The sequence below is a fragment of the Bos indicus genome, chromosome 14, assembly GCF_029378745.1.
Source record: "Bos indicus isolate NIAB-ARS_2022 breed Sahiwal x Tharparkar chromosome 14, NIAB-ARS_B.indTharparkar_mat_pri_1.0, whole genome shotgun sequence".
Taxonomy (NCBI): domain Eukaryota; kingdom Metazoa; phylum Chordata; class Mammalia; order Artiodactyla; family Bovidae; genus Bos; species Bos indicus.
Genome location: NC_091773.1, coordinates 76,523,447 through 76,542,036, shown reverse-complemented (window position 1 = coordinate 76,542,036; position 18,590 = coordinate 76,523,447). Strand labels below are relative to the sequence as shown.

Sequence of the window (18,590 nt, the reverse complement as noted above, 5' to 3'; positions counted from 1 at the left end):
GTACAGCTGACTTAAAAACAGGTAGACAGCTAGAACTGGCGGAGTTATCAGAGCTGGTTGTGTTAGTATATTTTCTCATCTAAGTTTTTTTGGAAGAGAAAACTGCCTGTCACCATGGATATTCATATCACATCTATTGTGATTTGTCTCAATTTCAAAAATGTTCAGACATTAAAAAGGCACATCTTAGAAATGAAATATGGTATTGTTTTTACAGTGTATGACTTTATAATATTCACATTCTTAACCATTTTTTACCTCAACTGTTTGGGTTTTGTTCTATATTTTGTTGGTTTTAATGTATCTAATGTACATAATCAGTTACTGCACACCATGTTTTTCTTATTCCCAAATTATTTATTTTAATTCATGTATTGGTTTTGGTTTAATCAGTTCACAAGGGTGATATATCCCTCTAGTTTTACGTGTTTGAGAATATGTTTTCTGCTGCTTTTGTATTTAAACAAGAACTTCACTAGATATAAATTTCTCACACAATACTTGTTTCTCCAGTGCTCAGTAGACACTGCGTCACTGTCTTCTAATTGAATGTAAACGCTGTCAAATAGGAGGCCAGCCCCTTGTAGGGAGTTTTTTTCCTCTGGGTTCCCATACAGGTCTTTTCTTTGAAGTTCATTAATTTCAGTGTTGATTGTTTTATATCTTTTTTTGGAGCTTATTAAGATCTTCCTTAATTTAAGGGACATTTTCTTCTATTAGGTCTTTGAATATTTTTTCTGTTCCATTTGTTCCATTTTTCTTCGGGAACATCAGTCATGGGTATGTGGACTCTGCTCTCTCAGTCGTACATGTCTGTCATCTCTTCTCAGGTCACTTTCATCTTTGTGCTTTTCATTCTGTTCTGATTTTGTCCGCGCATCTCTGTTTGCAGTACTGCCCTGTGTTTTGCTGCTTCTAATGTGACTTTTCATCGTTGGTGGTTTTACTGTTTTCCTCTCTAGGCTCTGCTTACTCATTCGTTGTCTATTAATTTTTTCAACCTCTTGTAACTCTTTATTTGAGAGTATATGGAAGAATATGTTAACAGGAACTCTTCTACCTCTTGTTACTTAGAATTTTTCCTTCTTTTTTCTTACTGTTAGAGTATATAGGTTAGATGCCATGCTGTGGTCATTCTTTTTTTCAGTGTACCCAGTTTTCTCTGCGCTGATTGCTGAAAGTCATCTGCAACATCTGGGAGTTTTATTTCTAGTTTTTTTGTCTAAACACATTCTCACTGATGCTGCTGCTGCTGCTAAGTCACTTCAGTTGTGTCCGACTCTGTGTGACCCCATAGACGGCAGCCCACTAGATCTGTTCAGTTCTCTTCCGGGGGACATGTGTTACTTCAGCCTCACCATAGTGGGAAGTCAACTTGGTTCAGCTACTATTTTGGGACTGAATTTCGTTTTATAAATTGGTTTTAACATTTCTCAGTTGATTTAGACTCCCTTCTCTACCCTTCATTAAGTTTCCAAGATTATATTTTTAAAGTTTCAAAAAAGCATTTCTGAACAGGCTGCCAGGCCAGACCTAGCTTGCATATTGATGGCCCCCATTGTGATTTTAATTTTTTTATATTATTTGACAACATTAAAGAAATCACTAGATTACTCTTATGAATCAAGATTTTCGGCCTCTTTTTAAAAACAATTGCCACACCTTCTCACGTGGCATCAATTGCTGAATCAGAGTAGCTGCTTTCCCTGTTGGGTATCATACATTCTTTTTCACTTCCTGCCCACCATAGCCAAGTTGTCTAAGGACTATGATAGATGCCTAAAAGTAATTCTTCCTAGACCAGTGGTAACTTTTATCTGGGATACAATGAGGAATAGGGGTTTGTGACTGAGTAGAAGACTCTGAGCCCATGCAGAGAAGGAAGCCCCTTGTACTCACTAATATCTTTAGGTATTTGAGTTTGGAACCCTGTATTAGAAGAAATTGCTATGGAAGACAGTCTTTGCATATTGAGTTTATTTTATAATACAAATTATTAGTCTTTTACCTAGTCAGGTTTTCTGTATTGGACTTTTTAAAATGAGACAAATTACATGGTAATAAGTTAGATAATGCCTATCCCATTTAAAGATTTCACCTTTTAAAATTTTAGTTCCATTTTTAATCCATTGCCTGAAAAAAACAGTTAAAACTGTCCATAGCGGCCATGCTGTGTTTCCTCAGTATCACCAGCAAATATTCACTGAAGCCTATTGTTCAGGGCTTCCCTGGTAGCTCACTGGTAAAGAATCCACCTGCCAGTGCAGGGGACATGGCTTCCATCCCTGGTCTGGGAAGATCCCGCGTGCTGCAAGACAGCTAACCCGTGTGCCACAGCTATTGAGCCTGTGCTCTAGCACCCAGAGCACAGCTCCTGACACCCGCGTGCCCTAGAACCCTGTTCTGCAATAAGAGAAGCTCTTCCAGTGAGAAGCCCGAGCACCACAATCAAGAGTAGCCCCGTCACCACAGTTGGAGAAGGCCCGCATGTAGCAACGAAGACCTAGCACAGCCACAAATAAATAAAATAAATCTTCCTTATAAATCTAGTGTGTATAGGTTGTCAAGTGCCTATAAGAGTTAAAGGTACAAAAAATAGAGACATGGCTTTTGTTTTTGAATTGCTTACAGTCTGGTGGATATAGTGGTCATGTGGGCCAGTCACGTGCAGAAAAATGAATAATATTGTGGGATTGTTACCACAGAGTATTAAGTGACTGAGACGCTGAAATACACTGAAAAATGCTTCCAAAAATTGCTGAAATAGATATCAGCTGAACTTGAAAGTGGGATCCCCATAGGCTGAGTGGAAGTTCAGGGTTCATACACAAACATATGGCCTAGGAAGAAGCACACAATATGTGAGAAATACCTAGTTTATAGTTTGGCATTGTGGGAACTGGCAGGTAATTTAGAATGGGCGGCTTAGGAATTGGACAGTAGAGTTGTTAAAGGCTGCTGAGTAGAGATGTGATGTTATGTATGAATTTATTTAAGGTCTGTTTTTAAATTTATATATGGTTGCTAAAAATAATATTGACTTATCTTCTTCTAGAGAATGGTTTTTCTTGCTTTCACATGAAGTTTTGAACCCCATGTATTGCTTATTTGAGTATGCTGGCAAGAACAACTATTGTCTACAGATAAATCCAGCATCAACTATTAATCCAGACCATCTTTCATACTTTTGTTTCATTGGTCGCTTTATTGCTATGGTGAGTCTTGACTTTCCATTACCTATTTATTTATTTGAATTTTGCTTACTCCAAAAGTATTTCAGAGAAGATTTTTTTTTTAAGTGATACATATCATCCTTGGTTACATGTGTTCACAAATTTGGTTACCAAGGAAGTTTGCCTAGAGAGTATCAAAATAAGTTCCTGTGTGAAATCAAGATTGTGAATATAAGGATTATTGATACAGCCAGTTGGTCTTTAGAAGTCCTTTCATTTAAGCCTAATTGTAGTATGACCACTTTTCAATAAGGGGAAAATCCGAGTTGTACATATAATCATTGAACTTGATTGATATTTTTGGAATTTTCATAGCTTTGCAGAAGATCTTGTGGGACTGTAAACTTCTTGAGAAGTGTTTGTGTTTATATATGTATTTGCACTTTATTATCTATCCATTCATTCAGCAAATATTCATTGCCTGCTATGGTATCATAGTATGAACGGGATGAAACCATGATAAGACACAGTCCTTGTTCTTAGGGATATAAATATTGTTAGAGGGAGACAATAATAAATATATACTGAGGGAAAGGAAGTGTTGCTCTGTTATTTAATATGAGTAGAGGAGGCCTGTCTGACGGGCAACACTTGAACAGAAATAAGAAAGCAAGGGATTGAATCATGCAAATATTTTGGAGAACAACATTTGAGGCACAGGGAACAACCTGAAAAAAAAGATCTTGGGTAGAAGTACGTTTCTGAATGAAAATGTCATAGCTGGCGCATAGAGGGAACGTGGTAGGAGATGAGACGGAGGCAGTTTGTAGGATCATTCAGAAATTCAGCTAAGGGTTTTGAGCTAGGAGTGGTGTGATCTAAGGAACATAATATGACCATGGATTTGATTAAGCTCAGTTTGCTGCCTTGTAGAAAGAGACTAATTGAGGGCAAAGGAAAGCAAGAGGAAAAGCAGGAAGACCACTCGCAACAGCTCAGCTGAAAGATGGCACCTGAGTCCTCAAGCTCGGACTCAAGAGCTATAGCCGTGGAGGTGGTGAGGCGTGCTGTGTGGGTTCTGGATGTATCTGTACGTAGAGGCAATCAGGTCTTCTGTCCATTTAGATGCAAGATGTGCGAGTCAGGTGTTGCACCAAACTGTAAGGTCTGTGCATCTGGTTGCAGCTGCCATTTCCCAGGATGGCAGGGTTGTGACAAAGAGGAAATTTGTGGGGGAGGGACTCCAGAATTGGGATTTGGTTTAAGATTCCTGCTGACTTTCAAGTGGGGATGTAGAATAGATAGTTGGATATACAAGTCTGGCAATGAGGGGATATCTCAGTAAGACGATATAACCATTTAAAGAATCAGTGTAGACAGAGAAGTTGTTTAAGGACACTTATAAGTTGGGGAGATAAGAAGGAACTGGCAAAAGAGCCTTGGCAGAGGAGGAGATAGGAGAATAAATACACATGGTTTCCAGAAGACCAAGGAAGAAGAAAGTGTGTTTCAAGAAATAAGAAGTGATCAGCTATGTCGAATGCTGCTGGCTGATCAAGATGAGGTTCAAGAAGTAAATGTTTGATTTGGCCAGGTGAATGATATTCATGTGCAGTGGAGAGGAAAGGTGGATGGGAGGAGCCTCAAGAGAGAATGGAAGGAGAAATGGGGACAATAAATATGAACTAATCTCTTAAATAGGAAAAGATGTACGTGAAGGCTGTATATTGCCACCCTGCTTATTTACTTATATGCAGAGTACATCATGAGAAATGCTGGGCTGGAGAAAGCACAAGCTGGAATCAAGATTTCCAGGAGAAATATCAATAACCTCAGATATGCAGATGACACCACCCTTATGGCAGAAAGTGAAGAAGAAACTAAAGAGCCTCTTGATGATAGTGAAAGAGGAGAGTGAAAAAGTTGGCTTAAAGCTCAACATTCAGAAAACGAAGATCATGGCATCTGGTCCCATCACTTCATGGCAAATAGATCGGGAAACAGTGGAAACAGTGGCTGACTTTATTTTTCTGGATTCTAAAATCACTGTGAATGGTGATTGCAGCCATGAAATTAAAAGATGCTTACTCCTTGGAAGGAAAGTTATGACCAACCTAGATAGCATATTAAAAAGCAGAGACATTACTTTGTCAACAAAGGTCCGTCTAGTCAAGGCTATGGTTTTTCCTGTGGTCATGTATGGATGTGAGAGTTGGATTATAAAGAAAGCTGAGCACTGAAGAATTGATGCTTTTGAACTGTGGTGTTGGAGAAGACTCTTGAGAGTCCCTTGGACTGCAAGATCCAACCAGTCCCTCCTAAAGGATATCAGTCCTGGGTGTTCATTGGAAGGACTGATGTTGAAGCTGAAACTCCAATACTTTGGTCACCTGCTGGGAAGAGCTGACTCATTTGAAATGACCCTAATGCTGGGAAAGATTGAGGGAAAGAGGAAAAAGGGATGACAGAGGGTGAGATGGTTGGATGGCATCACCGACTCGATGGACATGAGTTTGGGTAAACTCCAAGAGTTGGTGATGTGTAGGGAGGCCTAGTGTGCTGTGGTTCATGGGGTTGCAAAGAGTCAGACATGACTGAGCAACCGAACTGATGAATCTCTTAAAGGAGCCTCCCTGGTGGCTCAACTGATAAAGAAGCCACCTTCAGGGTGGGAGCCCTGGGTTGGGAAGATCCCCTCGAGGAGGGCATGGGAACCCACTCTAGTATTCTTGCCTGGAGAATCCTATGGACAGAGGAGCCTGGAGGGCCACAGTCCGTGGGGTTGCAAAGAGTCAGACACGACTGAGCAACTAAGTACACACACACAAAATCTCTTAAACTTGCTCTAAAGGATTAAAAAGAAATTGGGCAGTACCATGAAGTATGTATGGAACCAAGAATGGGAGGAGAAGAAAACATTTATATGCTGCCGATGATCAGTAAGAGAAGAAGGAATTTGATGAGGTCAGAGAGATAGGGGATATGGGAGCAGTAACCTTGAATAGGAAAACAAGGACACTCTGTCCAGTGCACAGAGAAGTCATAGCTTCTCCACAGTAGGAATACATAGATTCAGATACTGTTAGGTTTGTGCAAATGTAAGTACAGTTTCAGACAGTGAATTTTAATTCATTATAACTAGACTTAAACACATCTTTATTAATCAGAATAGAAACCATTACAATCAGTGCATTTTTGCCAATGAGAAATAAGTTCGCTTATTCCTGTGGCATAAAAATCCGTGCTTCGGAATTCCACGAACTCTTGGAAAGCATCTTCTGCCTCCTGCTGGTTGTGGAACTGTTCTCCCTCCAAAAAGCTGTCGAGATGCTTGAAGAAGTGGTGGTCTGTTGGTGAGAGGTCAGGTGAATATGGTGGATGAGGCAAAACTCCATGGCCCAATTCATTCAACTTTTGAAGCATTGGTTGTGCAACGTGCAGTCAGATATCATCAGACACTGTCAAGGAGAAGAATTGGGCCCTTTTCTGTTGACCAGTGTTGGCTGCTGGCATTGCAGTTTTCAGTGTATCTCATCGATTTGTTCAGCAAATGTCTCAACTGTAATGGTTTTGCAGGGATTCCGAAAGCCGTAGTACATCCGACTGGCAGCAAACCACCAAATAGTGACCAGTACCTCTTTTTGGTGCAAGTTTGGCTGTGGGAAGTGCTTTGGAGCTTCTTCTCAGTCCAACCACCGAGCTGGTTGTCACCAGTTGTCATATAAAATCCACTTTTCTTCACACATCACCATGTGGTTGAGAAATGGTTCACTGTTGTTGCACAGAATAAGAGAAGACACTTCAAACTGAAGATGTTTTAAATTTTCGGTCAGCTTATGAGACACCCACTTATTGAGCTTTTTCACCTTTCTGATTTGCTTCAAATGCCAAACGAGTATAGAATGATGAGCTTTGAGTTCTTCGGCAGCTTCTCATATAGTAAGAGGATTGTCTTTGATGATCTTCTCAGCTGGTCATTGTCAACTTCTGATGGCCAGCCACTACATTTCTCAACTTCAAGGCTGTTGTCTCCTTTGTAAAACTTCTTGAACAACCACTGCGCTGTGCGTTTGTTAGAAGTTCCTGGGCCAAATTGCATTGTTGTTGTGAGTTGTCTACGTTGCTTTACGACCCATTTTGAACTCGAATTTAAAAAAAACAAATCACTCAATTTGCTTTTTGTCTAGCATCATTTCTATAGTCTAAAGTATATAGTAAACAGCAAGTAATAGTTATTAGCAAAAAAGAACACTATAAAGCAAGAAATGTGCATTAAAAGGATGTATAATACAACTACATTTATTTAGAATGTATTCTGCCATCAAATGGCAAATTTCAACATTGCAAAAACTGCAGTTCTTTTTGCACCAACCTAATACTAGTGAGCAGGTGTTGGGGAAGCACAGAAGTTCTCTCGTGGTGGCTATTTCCTCCGTGAGATGGAGAGCACGCTCGTTAGTGCAGAGTGAGGAGACAAGGTTTGAAGGTACACGGGACAGGTGGCCAAGCGGTTAAGGTGATTGTGCTCTGAAGGTCCACGGGAGTAACTTTAGTGACTGACGATGGAATCTAAACTGAGTAAGGGGAGGACTTCCCTGGTGGCCGAGGAAATAAGACTCCTGAGCTTTCCACTGCAGAGCGTGTGGGTGCCATCCCTGGTTGGGGGAACTAAGATCCCACATACCATGTGGTGGGGCCAAAATTTTCAAGAAAAACTGTGTAAGGGGAGAAATAACTTCATAAGGGGGCTGAGCGACAGTGACAGGCTAACAGGTTCGCTGGAGTTTTTTAGATCCCAGTAGGGTCAAAACTTGCTGGTGTTTACTGCTGAAGGTGGTGAGCTGGAATGTCAGGAGCTCTTTGGAATTCAGTTTATGAAGGAATTGCAGTCAGTGCTAATAACAGTGTCGAGGGTATGGTGTTGAGAACATTTAACTAAGTTAAAGACTAAGATCACAGAAAGGATTAAAACGTGCCAGGGTAGTAAAAGAATCATCAGTGCAGATCATGAAATCTTAAAAATGATGACGGTTGTGTTAAAAAAGCATGGGACTGAATGAGTAAAGGGGGGAAACCGGAAGATCTAAGGATGACTGCAGTGAGGAAGTAGGGGGTAGTGAGCCATGAACGTAGAGGGCTGGCATGGTCTTGCATGCTGGGGCAGGTGAAGGAGGTGAAATCAGTGATGAGAAGCAACAGACACCCACTCCCAGACTTGGTGACATGGGGATAGGAGAGAGACAGCCTATTCCTAATCCTGTTCCTAGGATTTGAAAGGAAACAGGGTCCTCAGAAAAATGCCAGATTTTTGTTAGAACAAGATGCGAAAGGATGAATTGAGAATGTGGGGGGATTTTGCTAATGATGGACCATGAGCTTGAAGAGGACAAAACATAGTAGGGTGGTTTTGAAAGTTAGGTAAGACGTGAGACACGGACTCAGATTTCAAAGTAGACAGGCGGGTGGTGGTGAGAGTCAAGGTACTGCAGCTCTGGGGCTGTCTGCATTGGCTATTGTGAAGGCAATACAGGTTAGTCCTAGAGCTCTCTCAGGCAACTGTGGGATAAGAAAGGAGTTGGGGAGGGGTCTTCCCAGGTGCACAGGGACCCCCAAAATGCCTTCTTTTCTGTGTCCAGTGGGGTTAATGTAATTCATGAAACGTATTTAAAAGTGGGAGTTTGATAAGGCTCCACTATCATCCTCTTTTAAAGTTATTGACAGGATATCATATAGCTAAGTGTTTGACCTCAGTTAAAGAGATACTGTTTTCACTCTAAATTTGTTTTTCATGCTTAGCATCTTATAGAATATTTTATTTTTTAGTTTTCATGATTTCAATCTTTTAGTTTTCATGATTTATGCTGATTAATGATTAAGTACTTTTTTGCCTGTAAAGGCTTATGATACCTCTGTTATCATTGTGCCCTGAATAGGAAAATTGCTACTTTGTAAATTTTTTCAATTTTTTGTTTTTCTTGGCAGGCACTCTTTCATGGGAAGTTTATTGATACTGGTTTCTCGTTACCCTTCTACAAGCGTATGCTAAGTAAAAAACTGACTATTAAGGATTTGGAATCGATCGATACTGAGTTTTATAATTCCCTTATCTGGATAAGGTTTGAAGATTTATCTTTCAATAAGGTATTTTCTTGAAACCAGTTTTACATATTTTGTTAATTATTGGTTGTATCTCTCTATCACCCAGAGACAACAACATTGAGGAATGTGGCTTAGAAATGTACTTTTCTGTTGACATGGAGATTTTGGGGAAGGTTACGTCACATGACCTGAAGTTGGGAGGTTCCAATATCCTAGTGACAGAGGAGAACAAAGATGAATATATTGGGTAAGGTGACTGTCCCTACGTTCTACAACTGCCAGAGCGTCTTAAAACTGTCTTTCTATACCCTTGTCTTTATGCCTTGTTTGCTCCTCTGGGGACATGTTTCACATTCATTCCCTCTTTCAGTGATCCTTTTAAATTATTTTTTTCTACTCAATATTCCTCTTAATTTATAAACATGTTGCAAAAGCACTCAAAAATTCAAATATAATTTTAAGAAAACTCACTTCCCTTGCCTCTGACGTACATTTATTTAAGTTCTTCCCAACAGTACTAACATTCTTGGAAAAAAGTGTATATGATGACCTCCACTTTCCCACTGCCACTTACTGTATTGCATCCTGCCTTGTCTGGATCAAAAATCAGAGAACATTGGTGCTAAAGAAGGGCTTTCCAAAGCCCATGCACTTCTTCATTTCTAGATGAGGAGATGGAGGCCCTCTGTAGATAGTAGCAAAACCAAGTCTGGAGCCGCACCTGACAAGCACTGTAATACTCATTCCTATTCCATTTCACTCTCCCTTTTTAACTTATTCTTTTAATAGTGCTCACCGCAACTTCTGATTTGAAACTGTGCTCACTTGAATTCTACAATCCATAAAACTTACTGATTTTCTTCACTTTCTCTTTTAATGATGGTTAAGAAGTACTCTGTGTTTTAAACCCTTTTACCTTACATAGAAAGTACCATCTTTTTAAATACCATCTTTATTTTCAGTTTAATGACTGAGTGGCGTTTTTCTCGAGGAGTACAAGAACAGACCAAAGCTTTCCTTGATGGCTTTAATGAGGTTGTTCCCCTTCAGTGGCTGCAGTACTTTGATGAAAAAGAATTGGAGGTTAGGATCTTTTATTATGCTATTATAGGGAAAGTTAATGGGAGGAGGGTCTGTTGTTATGCTTCTATAATAGAATGTCCACAAGCTTTAAAAACATATGGCACCATCTTCAATCCGCTCTCTGATTCATCGAAATGTTTAGGGGGTGTAAACCTCCAGCACTGAGTAAGGGTCTTAAGTTCTCCCAAATGTGATGCTGTCATAGCGCAAAATCATCAATCAGTGCCAACTCTTAGGGCTCCTGAAGAGTGCAAACTTATTAATAATTGGGGGAACTCAAGTAGGGGAAATCATACAATATTTGTCTTATTGTGACTGCCTTATTTCAGTTACCATAATGTCTTCATGGTTCATCCATATTTTAGCATGTGTAAAAATTTTTTGCTTTTTAATACTGAATATATACAATATACAGATATACATATATAACATATATGTATATATTTTCAGTATTTACTCTATATATGTAAGTAACATATATATCCTGGAGGAGGAAATGGCAACCCATTCCAGTATATTTGCCTGGAGAATCCTGTGGACAGAGGAGCCTCATGGGCTACAGACCATGGGATGACAGAGTCAGGCACGACTGAGTGACTGAACAACAACATATATATGATAAACAGTAAGAAAAGGCAAAAACATGTGACACTGAGAAATGAACTCCCCAGGTCAGTAGGTGCCCGATATACTACTGGAGAAGAGTGGAGAAATAGCTCCAGAAGGAACAAAGAGGCTGAACCACAGCAGAAGCAACGTCCAGTTGTGGCTATGTCTGGTGGTAAAAGTAAAGTCCAATGCTGTAAAGATCAGCAGTGCATAGGAACCTGGAATGTTAGGTCCGTGAATCAAGGTAAATCGGAAGTGGTCAAATAGATGGCAAGAGTGAACATCGACATTTTAGGAATCAGTGAACTAAAATGGACCAGATTGGGCAAATTTAATTCAGATGACTATTATATCTACTACTATGGGCAAAAATCCCTAGAAGAAATGAAGTAGCCATCATAGTCAACAAAAGAGTCTAAAATGCAGTACCTGGGTGCAATCTCAAAAATGACAGACTGGATCTCAAAAACGACAGACTGGTCTCTGTTCATTTCCAAGGCAAACGACTCAATATCACAGTAATTCAAGTCTATGCTCCAACCACTAATGCCGAAGAAGCTGAAGTTGACAGGTTCTGTGAAGACCTACAAGACCTTCTAGGACTAACACCGAAAAAAGATGTCCTTTTCATCATAAGGGACTGGAATGCAAAAGTAGGAAGTCAAGAGATACCTGAAATAACAGACAAGTTTGACTTTGGAGTACAGAATGAAGCAGGGCAAAACCTAAGAGAGTTCTGCCAAGAGAACACACTGGTCATAGCAAACACCCTCTTTCCAACAACACAAGAGATGATTCTACACATGGACATCACCAGATGGTCAGTACCGAAATCCGATTGATTATATTCTTTGCAGCTGAAGATGGAGAAGCTCTATACAGTCAGCAAAAACAAGACTGGGAGCTGACTGTGGCTCAGATCATGAACTCCTTATTGCCAAATTCAGACTGAAATTGAAGAAAGTAGGGAAAACCACTAGACCATTCAGGTATGACCTAAATCAAATCCCTTACAATTATACAGTGGAAGTGACAAATAGATTCAAAGGATTAGATCTGATGGGCAGAGTGCCTGAAGAACTAGGGGCAGAAATTCATAACATTGTACAGGAGGTGGTGATCAAAACCATCCCCAAGAAAAAGAAACGCAAATAGGCAAAATTGTTGTCTCAGGAGGCCTTAAAAATAGCTGAGAAAAGAAGAGAAGTGAAAGGCAAAGGAGAAAAGGAAAGATATACCCATTTGAAGCAAAGAATATCAAGGAGAGACAAGAAAGCCTTCCTAAGTAAACTGCAAAGAAATAGAGGAAAATAATAGAATGGGAAAGACTAGAGATCTCTTCAAAAAAATTAAAAGATACCAAGAGAACATTTCATGCAAGGTTGGCACGATAAAGGACAGAAACGGTATGGACCTAGGAGAAGCAGAGATTATTAAGAAGAGGTGACAAGAATACACAGAAGAACTATACAAAAAAGATTTTAATGACCCAGATAGCCACAATGGTGTGACCACTCACCTAGAGCAAGACATCAAGGAGTGCAAAGTCAAGTGGGCCTTAGGAAGCATCACCATCAACAAAACTAGTGGAGGTGATGGAATTCCAGCCGAGCTACTTCAAATCTTAGAAGACGATGTTGTGAAAGTCTACACTCAGTATGCCAACAAATTTGGAAAACTCAGTTGTGGCCACAGGACTGGAAAACAGATTGAGTTTTCATTCCAATCTCAAAGAAGGTCAGTGCCAAAGAATGTTTAAACTACTGCACACTCATTTCACTTGCTAGCAAAGTAATGCTCAAAATTCTTCAAGCTAGGCTTCAACAGTACATGAACTGTGAACTTTCAGATGTTCAAACTGGATTTAGAAAAGGCAGAGGACCAGAGATCAAATTGCCAACACCCAATTTGATCATCAAAAAATCTAGAGAGTTCCAGAAAAACATCCGCTTCACTGACTAGGGTAAAGACTTTGACTGTGTAGACCACAACTGTGGAAAATTCTTAAAGAGATGGGAATACCAGACCACCTTACCTGCTTCCTGAGAAACCTATTGCTTCTATGCAGATCAAGAAGCAACAGTTAGAACCAGGCATGGAACAATGGACTGGTTCCAGATTGGGAAAAGAGTACATCAGGGCTGTATATTGTCACCGTGTTTATTTAACTTTTATGCAGAGTACATCATTGAAGTGCCAGACTGGATGAAGTGCAAGCTGGGATCAACATTGCCATAAGAAATATCAATAACCTCAGATAGGCAGATAACACCATCCTTAGGATAGAAAGCGGAAAGGGCCTAAAGATCCTCTTGGTGAAGCTGAAAGAGGAGAGTGAAAAAAGTGGCTTAAAACTCAGCATTCAGAAAACTAAGATCATGGCATCCAGTCCCATCACTTCATGGCAAATAGATTGGGAAACAATGAAAACAGTAACAGACTTTATTTTCTTGGGCTCCAAAATCACTGCAGATGGAGATTGCAGCCATGAAATTAAAAGACACTTGCTCCTTGGAAGAAAAGTTATGACAACTTAGACAGCATTTTAAAAAGCAGAGTCATTACTTTGCCAACAAAGTTCCATTTAGTCAAGGCTATGGTTTCCAGTAGTCATGTATGGATGTGAGAGTTGGACTGTGAAGAAAGCTGAGCGCCGAAGAATTGATGCTTTTGAACTGTGGTGTTGGAGAAGACTCTTGAGAGTCCTTTGGACTGCAAGGAGATCCAACCAGTCCATTCTGAAGGAGATCAGCCCTGGGTGTTCATTGGAAGGACTGAGGATAAGGCTGAAACTCCAATACTTTGGCCACCTGATTCGAAGAGCTGACTCACTGGAAAGATCCTGATGCTGGGAAAGATTGAAGACAGGAGAAGGGGACAAAAGAGGATGAGATGGTTGGATGGCATCACCAACTCAATGGACGTGAGTTTGAGCAAGTTCCAGGAGATGGGGAGGACAGGGAAGCCTGGCGTGCTGCAGTCCATGGGGTCACAAAGAGTTGACTGATACATCACAAAGGTCACATCTGATGCACGTAATACATATATGTGTGTATTTTCTTTATCCATTCATCAGTCACTGAATCTTTGTCTTCATTCCACCTTTTGGTGATTGTGAATAATGCTGCTCTATACATGAGTGTACAGAATATTCTTTGAGACCCTGCTTTCAGTTCTTTTGAGTAAATACTCAGGAGTGGTATTGTTCTATCAAATAGTAATTCTCTATTTAACTTCTTGAAGAACCGCTACCGTTTTCCATAGCAGCTGTACTATTTTCCATTCCCACCAAATGTATATAAGGCTTCCAACTTCTCCACATCTTTTGCCTATACTTGTTATTTTCTGTTTTTGTTTTTAATAGTAACAATTCCAGTAATAATAGTATGAGGTGGTAGTTCGCTGTGGTTTTGATTTATGTTTCTCTGATGATTAGTTATTGTGAATTCTCCAAGTCTCTCCCATGTAAATTAGAAGGTAGGGAGGGCCATTTAGGAAAGTGCTTGCATTTCCCCCTGCCACCTTTTGGGGGCAGTATTTTAACTTCAGCCATCTTGCGTCCTCTGTTAAGAAACTTGGTTTGTCCATGTGATCAAAATGTGCATATGAAAAAATTAGCATTTTAAGTTTTATAAAGTAATAGTCCTATGTAGGACTTAGCCTTCTAGAAACTCTGACACAGGAAATACATGAAAATCAGGACTCAGAGCCTGAATTACAGGCAGACTCTGTAAACCTTAGTTAATGGCTCTTTCCTAACAGCTTGCTTACACAGATTAGCAGAAATGCATTAGTAGAATGGAAGATACTTTTTAGAGTAGTATTAATCATTTTTTTAAATCACCAACTGTATTAAGAATCTGAAGAAAATGAAACAATTTTGCATCCTCAAAATGCTTACATCTAAAATACTCTGTACCCTTGGTTAAGAACTGCTGTCTTAGAGGCCACTCAGTGAGAGAGGGGTGTTACGACAAGAGCCTGACATCAGAACCCAGAGGGAACTTAAGACAGTAGATAAAGAAAGATATTAACAGGTGCATACTTTTATATCACCCATGGTAGCGCTTACAGTCTTCTCACAGGACACCTTGTGAAATAGTCTGGCTGCATGATAATTTTCTAACCCAGATAAGGAGACTAAAGGCCTAATTGCTTACTGATTTGCTTTTAGCTCACGGTACAGAGCCATGAGGAAATAGAAATTTGTTTTGTTTTGTCCTGTCTTTCTCTTGTTTCTTCTTCTACTCCCATTCATTGTCTCTTTTAACCATGAATAATACCACAGTAAAGAATATTTACACCATTATCCAAAAGAATGGTTATCCATAATCATGCCCCTTTTTTACAGATTAAAATCTGTTTGTAAGAAGATAAAACAGTCATTCTGTATAAAAACTCTTCATCACACTAGGAATAGAAGGTAGCCTTCTCAGTTTGATAAAGGGCCTCAACAAAAAAGATAAATCCTAACAGCATTCTAATGGTGATACCTTGGATATTTCTCACTGAGATTGGGAACTCAGTGATGTCCACTCTCATCACTTGTGTTCTCCATTGTACCAGATTCCGAAGCCAGTGCAATAAGGCAGAAGTAGAAGCAAAAAGCATAAAGTTTGGAAAGAAGTAAAACTGCCTTTATTCACAGATGATAACATGATTGTCAATTTAGAAAATTCTAAGGGACCTACCAAAAAACAACTAGAAATGATAACGAATTTTAATAATTCATTGTAGGGTGCAAGCTTAGTTATTAAAAAAAATCAATTGTGTGTCTTCTGCATGCTAGCAGCAAACATTTAGAAATTGAAACTTCAAAGTTTCATTTACTAAAGCATTAAAAAAAAAATGAACAAATGTAGCCAAAGCCATGTAAGAACTCTAAAAACTGGAAACATTGCTGAGAAAAATTAAAATTTTAATAAGTGGAGACATATTTCATCATATGTATTGGAAGATTCGGTATTGTAAATATCAGTTTTCTCCAAATAACACAATCCAATCAACATCCTGGTAGAATTTTCTGTAGAAATTGATCGGCTAGTACGCTGCAGTCCATGGGATCCCTAAAACTCAGATATAACTGAGTGTCTTCACTTTTCACTTTTCACTTTCATGCACTGGAGAAGGAAATGGCAACCCGCTCCAGTGTTCTTGCCTGGAAAATCCCATGGACAGAGGAGCCTGGTGGGCTGCAGTCCATGGGGTCGAGAAGAGTCGGACACAACTGAGCAACTTCACTTTCACTTTTCACTTTCATTCACTGGAGAAGGAAATGGCAACCCACTCCAGTGTTCTTGCCTGGAGAATCCCAGGGACGGGGGAGCCTGGTGGGCTGCCGTCTATGGGGTCGCACAGAGTCAGACACGACTGAAGTGACTTAGCAGCAGCAGCAGCACTTCTAAAATTACAAGGAAATGCACAGGTTCTAGATTAGCCAAAACAGTTTTGAAAAAGGACAAATCTTACAGGATAAACGTTTACTACCTGATGTCAAGGATTTTTATAAGCCATAGTAATTAAGATAGTGTGATATTTGTGTGAGGATAGACAGACAGGTCAGTGAAACACTTTAGAGTCCAGAATAGATCCACATATATATTGTCAATTATTTTCATCAAAAGTACTAATATATTTTTATGGGGAAAGGGGAAAAGTCTTAAACAAGTGATTCTGGATTAACTTGATATTCATATAGAAGAAAATTAATTTTGACCCTGTCAGCTCATAAAGATTAATTTGAAATAAATTATGAACATAAATATGAAAACTAAAAATATAACATAGTAGAAAAATCTTAGTCTAGACAGAAGTGTCTTAGGAAGAACACAAAGGATGTTAGATTTCATCAAAATTAAAAACTTCTCTTCAAAAGATGCTGTCAAGTAAATGAAAAGGCAACCTACCTGCTGAGAGAAACTCTTGAGACAAAGGTGTTACATCCAGACTATATTAAAAACCTATCACTCAATAAAAATACAGTTTTTAAGTGGACAGAGGCTCACTTCATTAAAGAAGCTCTATTGATGGCATAGAAACACGGGGAGATGCTCACTAATCATTGGGGAAATACAGATTCAAGCTGAATGAATCGTCACTGTTACACACGCCTCCGCTTATGCCCTAGCGGTCCCACTAGTAGTGCTTACTCATGTGGAAATGAAACACGTATGTTCACAGAACTTTTCCATAAATGTTCATCACAGTTTTATTCATCAAAATCAAAAATTCGAAGTAACCTAAATGTCCATCAACAAGAGAATGGGTAAATAAATTGTTGTATATTTATGAAATGAAACACCACTCAGCAATATGAAAGAACCACGGGTGCCCCTCACAGCGTGGATGAATCTCATAAACATTCTACTGGTGAGAAAAGAAAACAGAAAAGAGCGGATGAGTGTAGTCTGTCTGCTGCGTTCAGAAATCTAACCTGTGGTGAGATCACTGAGGTGGTTAACAGGTGTATATACTGCTGTCAAAATGCATATAACTCTGTACTTAAAATATGCATGCTTTATTGTGTCTAAATTATAGATCATAGTTGATATGAGAAATAAAGTACAGGTTATTATGCCCAAAATAGTTTTCATCCCATATATAATAAACTAGAGTTACTTGAGAATTTTGCATATCTAGAAGATTTTATTCTCAAAGCCTGGATAGATGAATAACAGGAGGTTAGTATACTTTTAATTTTAAATAGGTAAGGTAGCGTAGATTAAAAAAAAGAAGAAGAACCAGAAATTTATGTTTAAAACTTATTTGTAATGTATGTGATTTGGGATATATGTGTAGTAAAAGTGATTGTTTTTGTATAGCTGATGTTTTTCTTGAAGAATAGTTACTTTTGAACGTTTTTAAGTTCAGTAAACATGAATAAGATAAGAACCAAAGAATTCTGCATGTTAAATTGCCACACAATTTAGTTAGACTTGCTTTACTGTGATCATTATTTGATGTACACATAGCCATTTGACATAATTAGCATGTGCATAGCTGGGCATTAGCAGATTTCTGTCCTGTAGTTACTGTCTTCACTAAATCTTTCCTCTGACCTGATACTGTGCTCATTCCCCAGGTTATGTTGTGTGGCATGCAGGAGGTCGACCTGGCAGATTGGCAGAGAAACACTGTGTATCGACATTATACCAGAAACAGCAAGCAAATCATTTGGTTTTGGCAGGTATTTGCTTTTATCTTCTTAACACTAAATACTGAAAGAAAATGTTTTCTGATGAAGTGGTAATTTGAAAAGTTAATTTTTAAGGTTGAGACTGCTTTTGGACATGGTATTTAGTCTTTGAATTTTAAATTAGAAGTGGATAGTGTAAAAACTTGTTAAAGGATTTTCCATTTCTTATTTCCTAAATGAAAGAACAAATGACCATCTTTAAATAATAGTTTAACGGTAATGGTTTTAGGTATAATATTTTTTCTAGTAGTATGAAAGTATTCTATAAATTCTACTTAATTTTGGAAGTAAAAGAGGAATATGTTTTTAATGAGAAAGTCAATGAAAATACTTAATTCCTCTAAAGGTGATAATATGCCAGCAAATTAGAACAATCTAGAGGATAATGTTCAAGAATGACTTTTCTTTCCTTTCCTTTCTCTCTCCCCCTC

The 18,590-nt window shown here is 38.9% G+C and overlaps 1 protein-coding gene across 4 annotated transcripts in view; it reads left to right on the top strand.

Annotated features, from left to right (window-relative positions):
• Positions 1-18,590, top strand: part of WWP1 (WW domain containing E3 ubiquitin protein ligase 1) — a 136,444-nt gene that overhangs the window by 105,384 nt on the left and 12,470 nt on the right. For 2 of the 4 annotated variants that reach the window (XM_070802950.1, XM_070802949.1), the window contains exons 18-23: positions 721-780; positions 3,056-3,215; positions 9,156-9,289; positions 9,379-9,519; positions 10,235-10,355; positions 18,046-18,150. In XM_070802950.1, the coding sequence (XP_070659051.1) occupies positions 721-780; positions 3,056-3,215; positions 9,156-9,289; positions 9,379-9,519; positions 10,235-10,355; positions 18,046-18,150 (721 nt within the window). The remainder of the gene's footprint in view (positions 1-720; positions 781-3,055; positions 3,216-9,155; positions 9,290-9,378; positions 9,520-10,234; positions 10,356-18,045; positions 18,151-18,590) is intronic. The other 2 variants (XR_011570676.1, XM_070802951.1) reach the window with 2 other exon arrangements.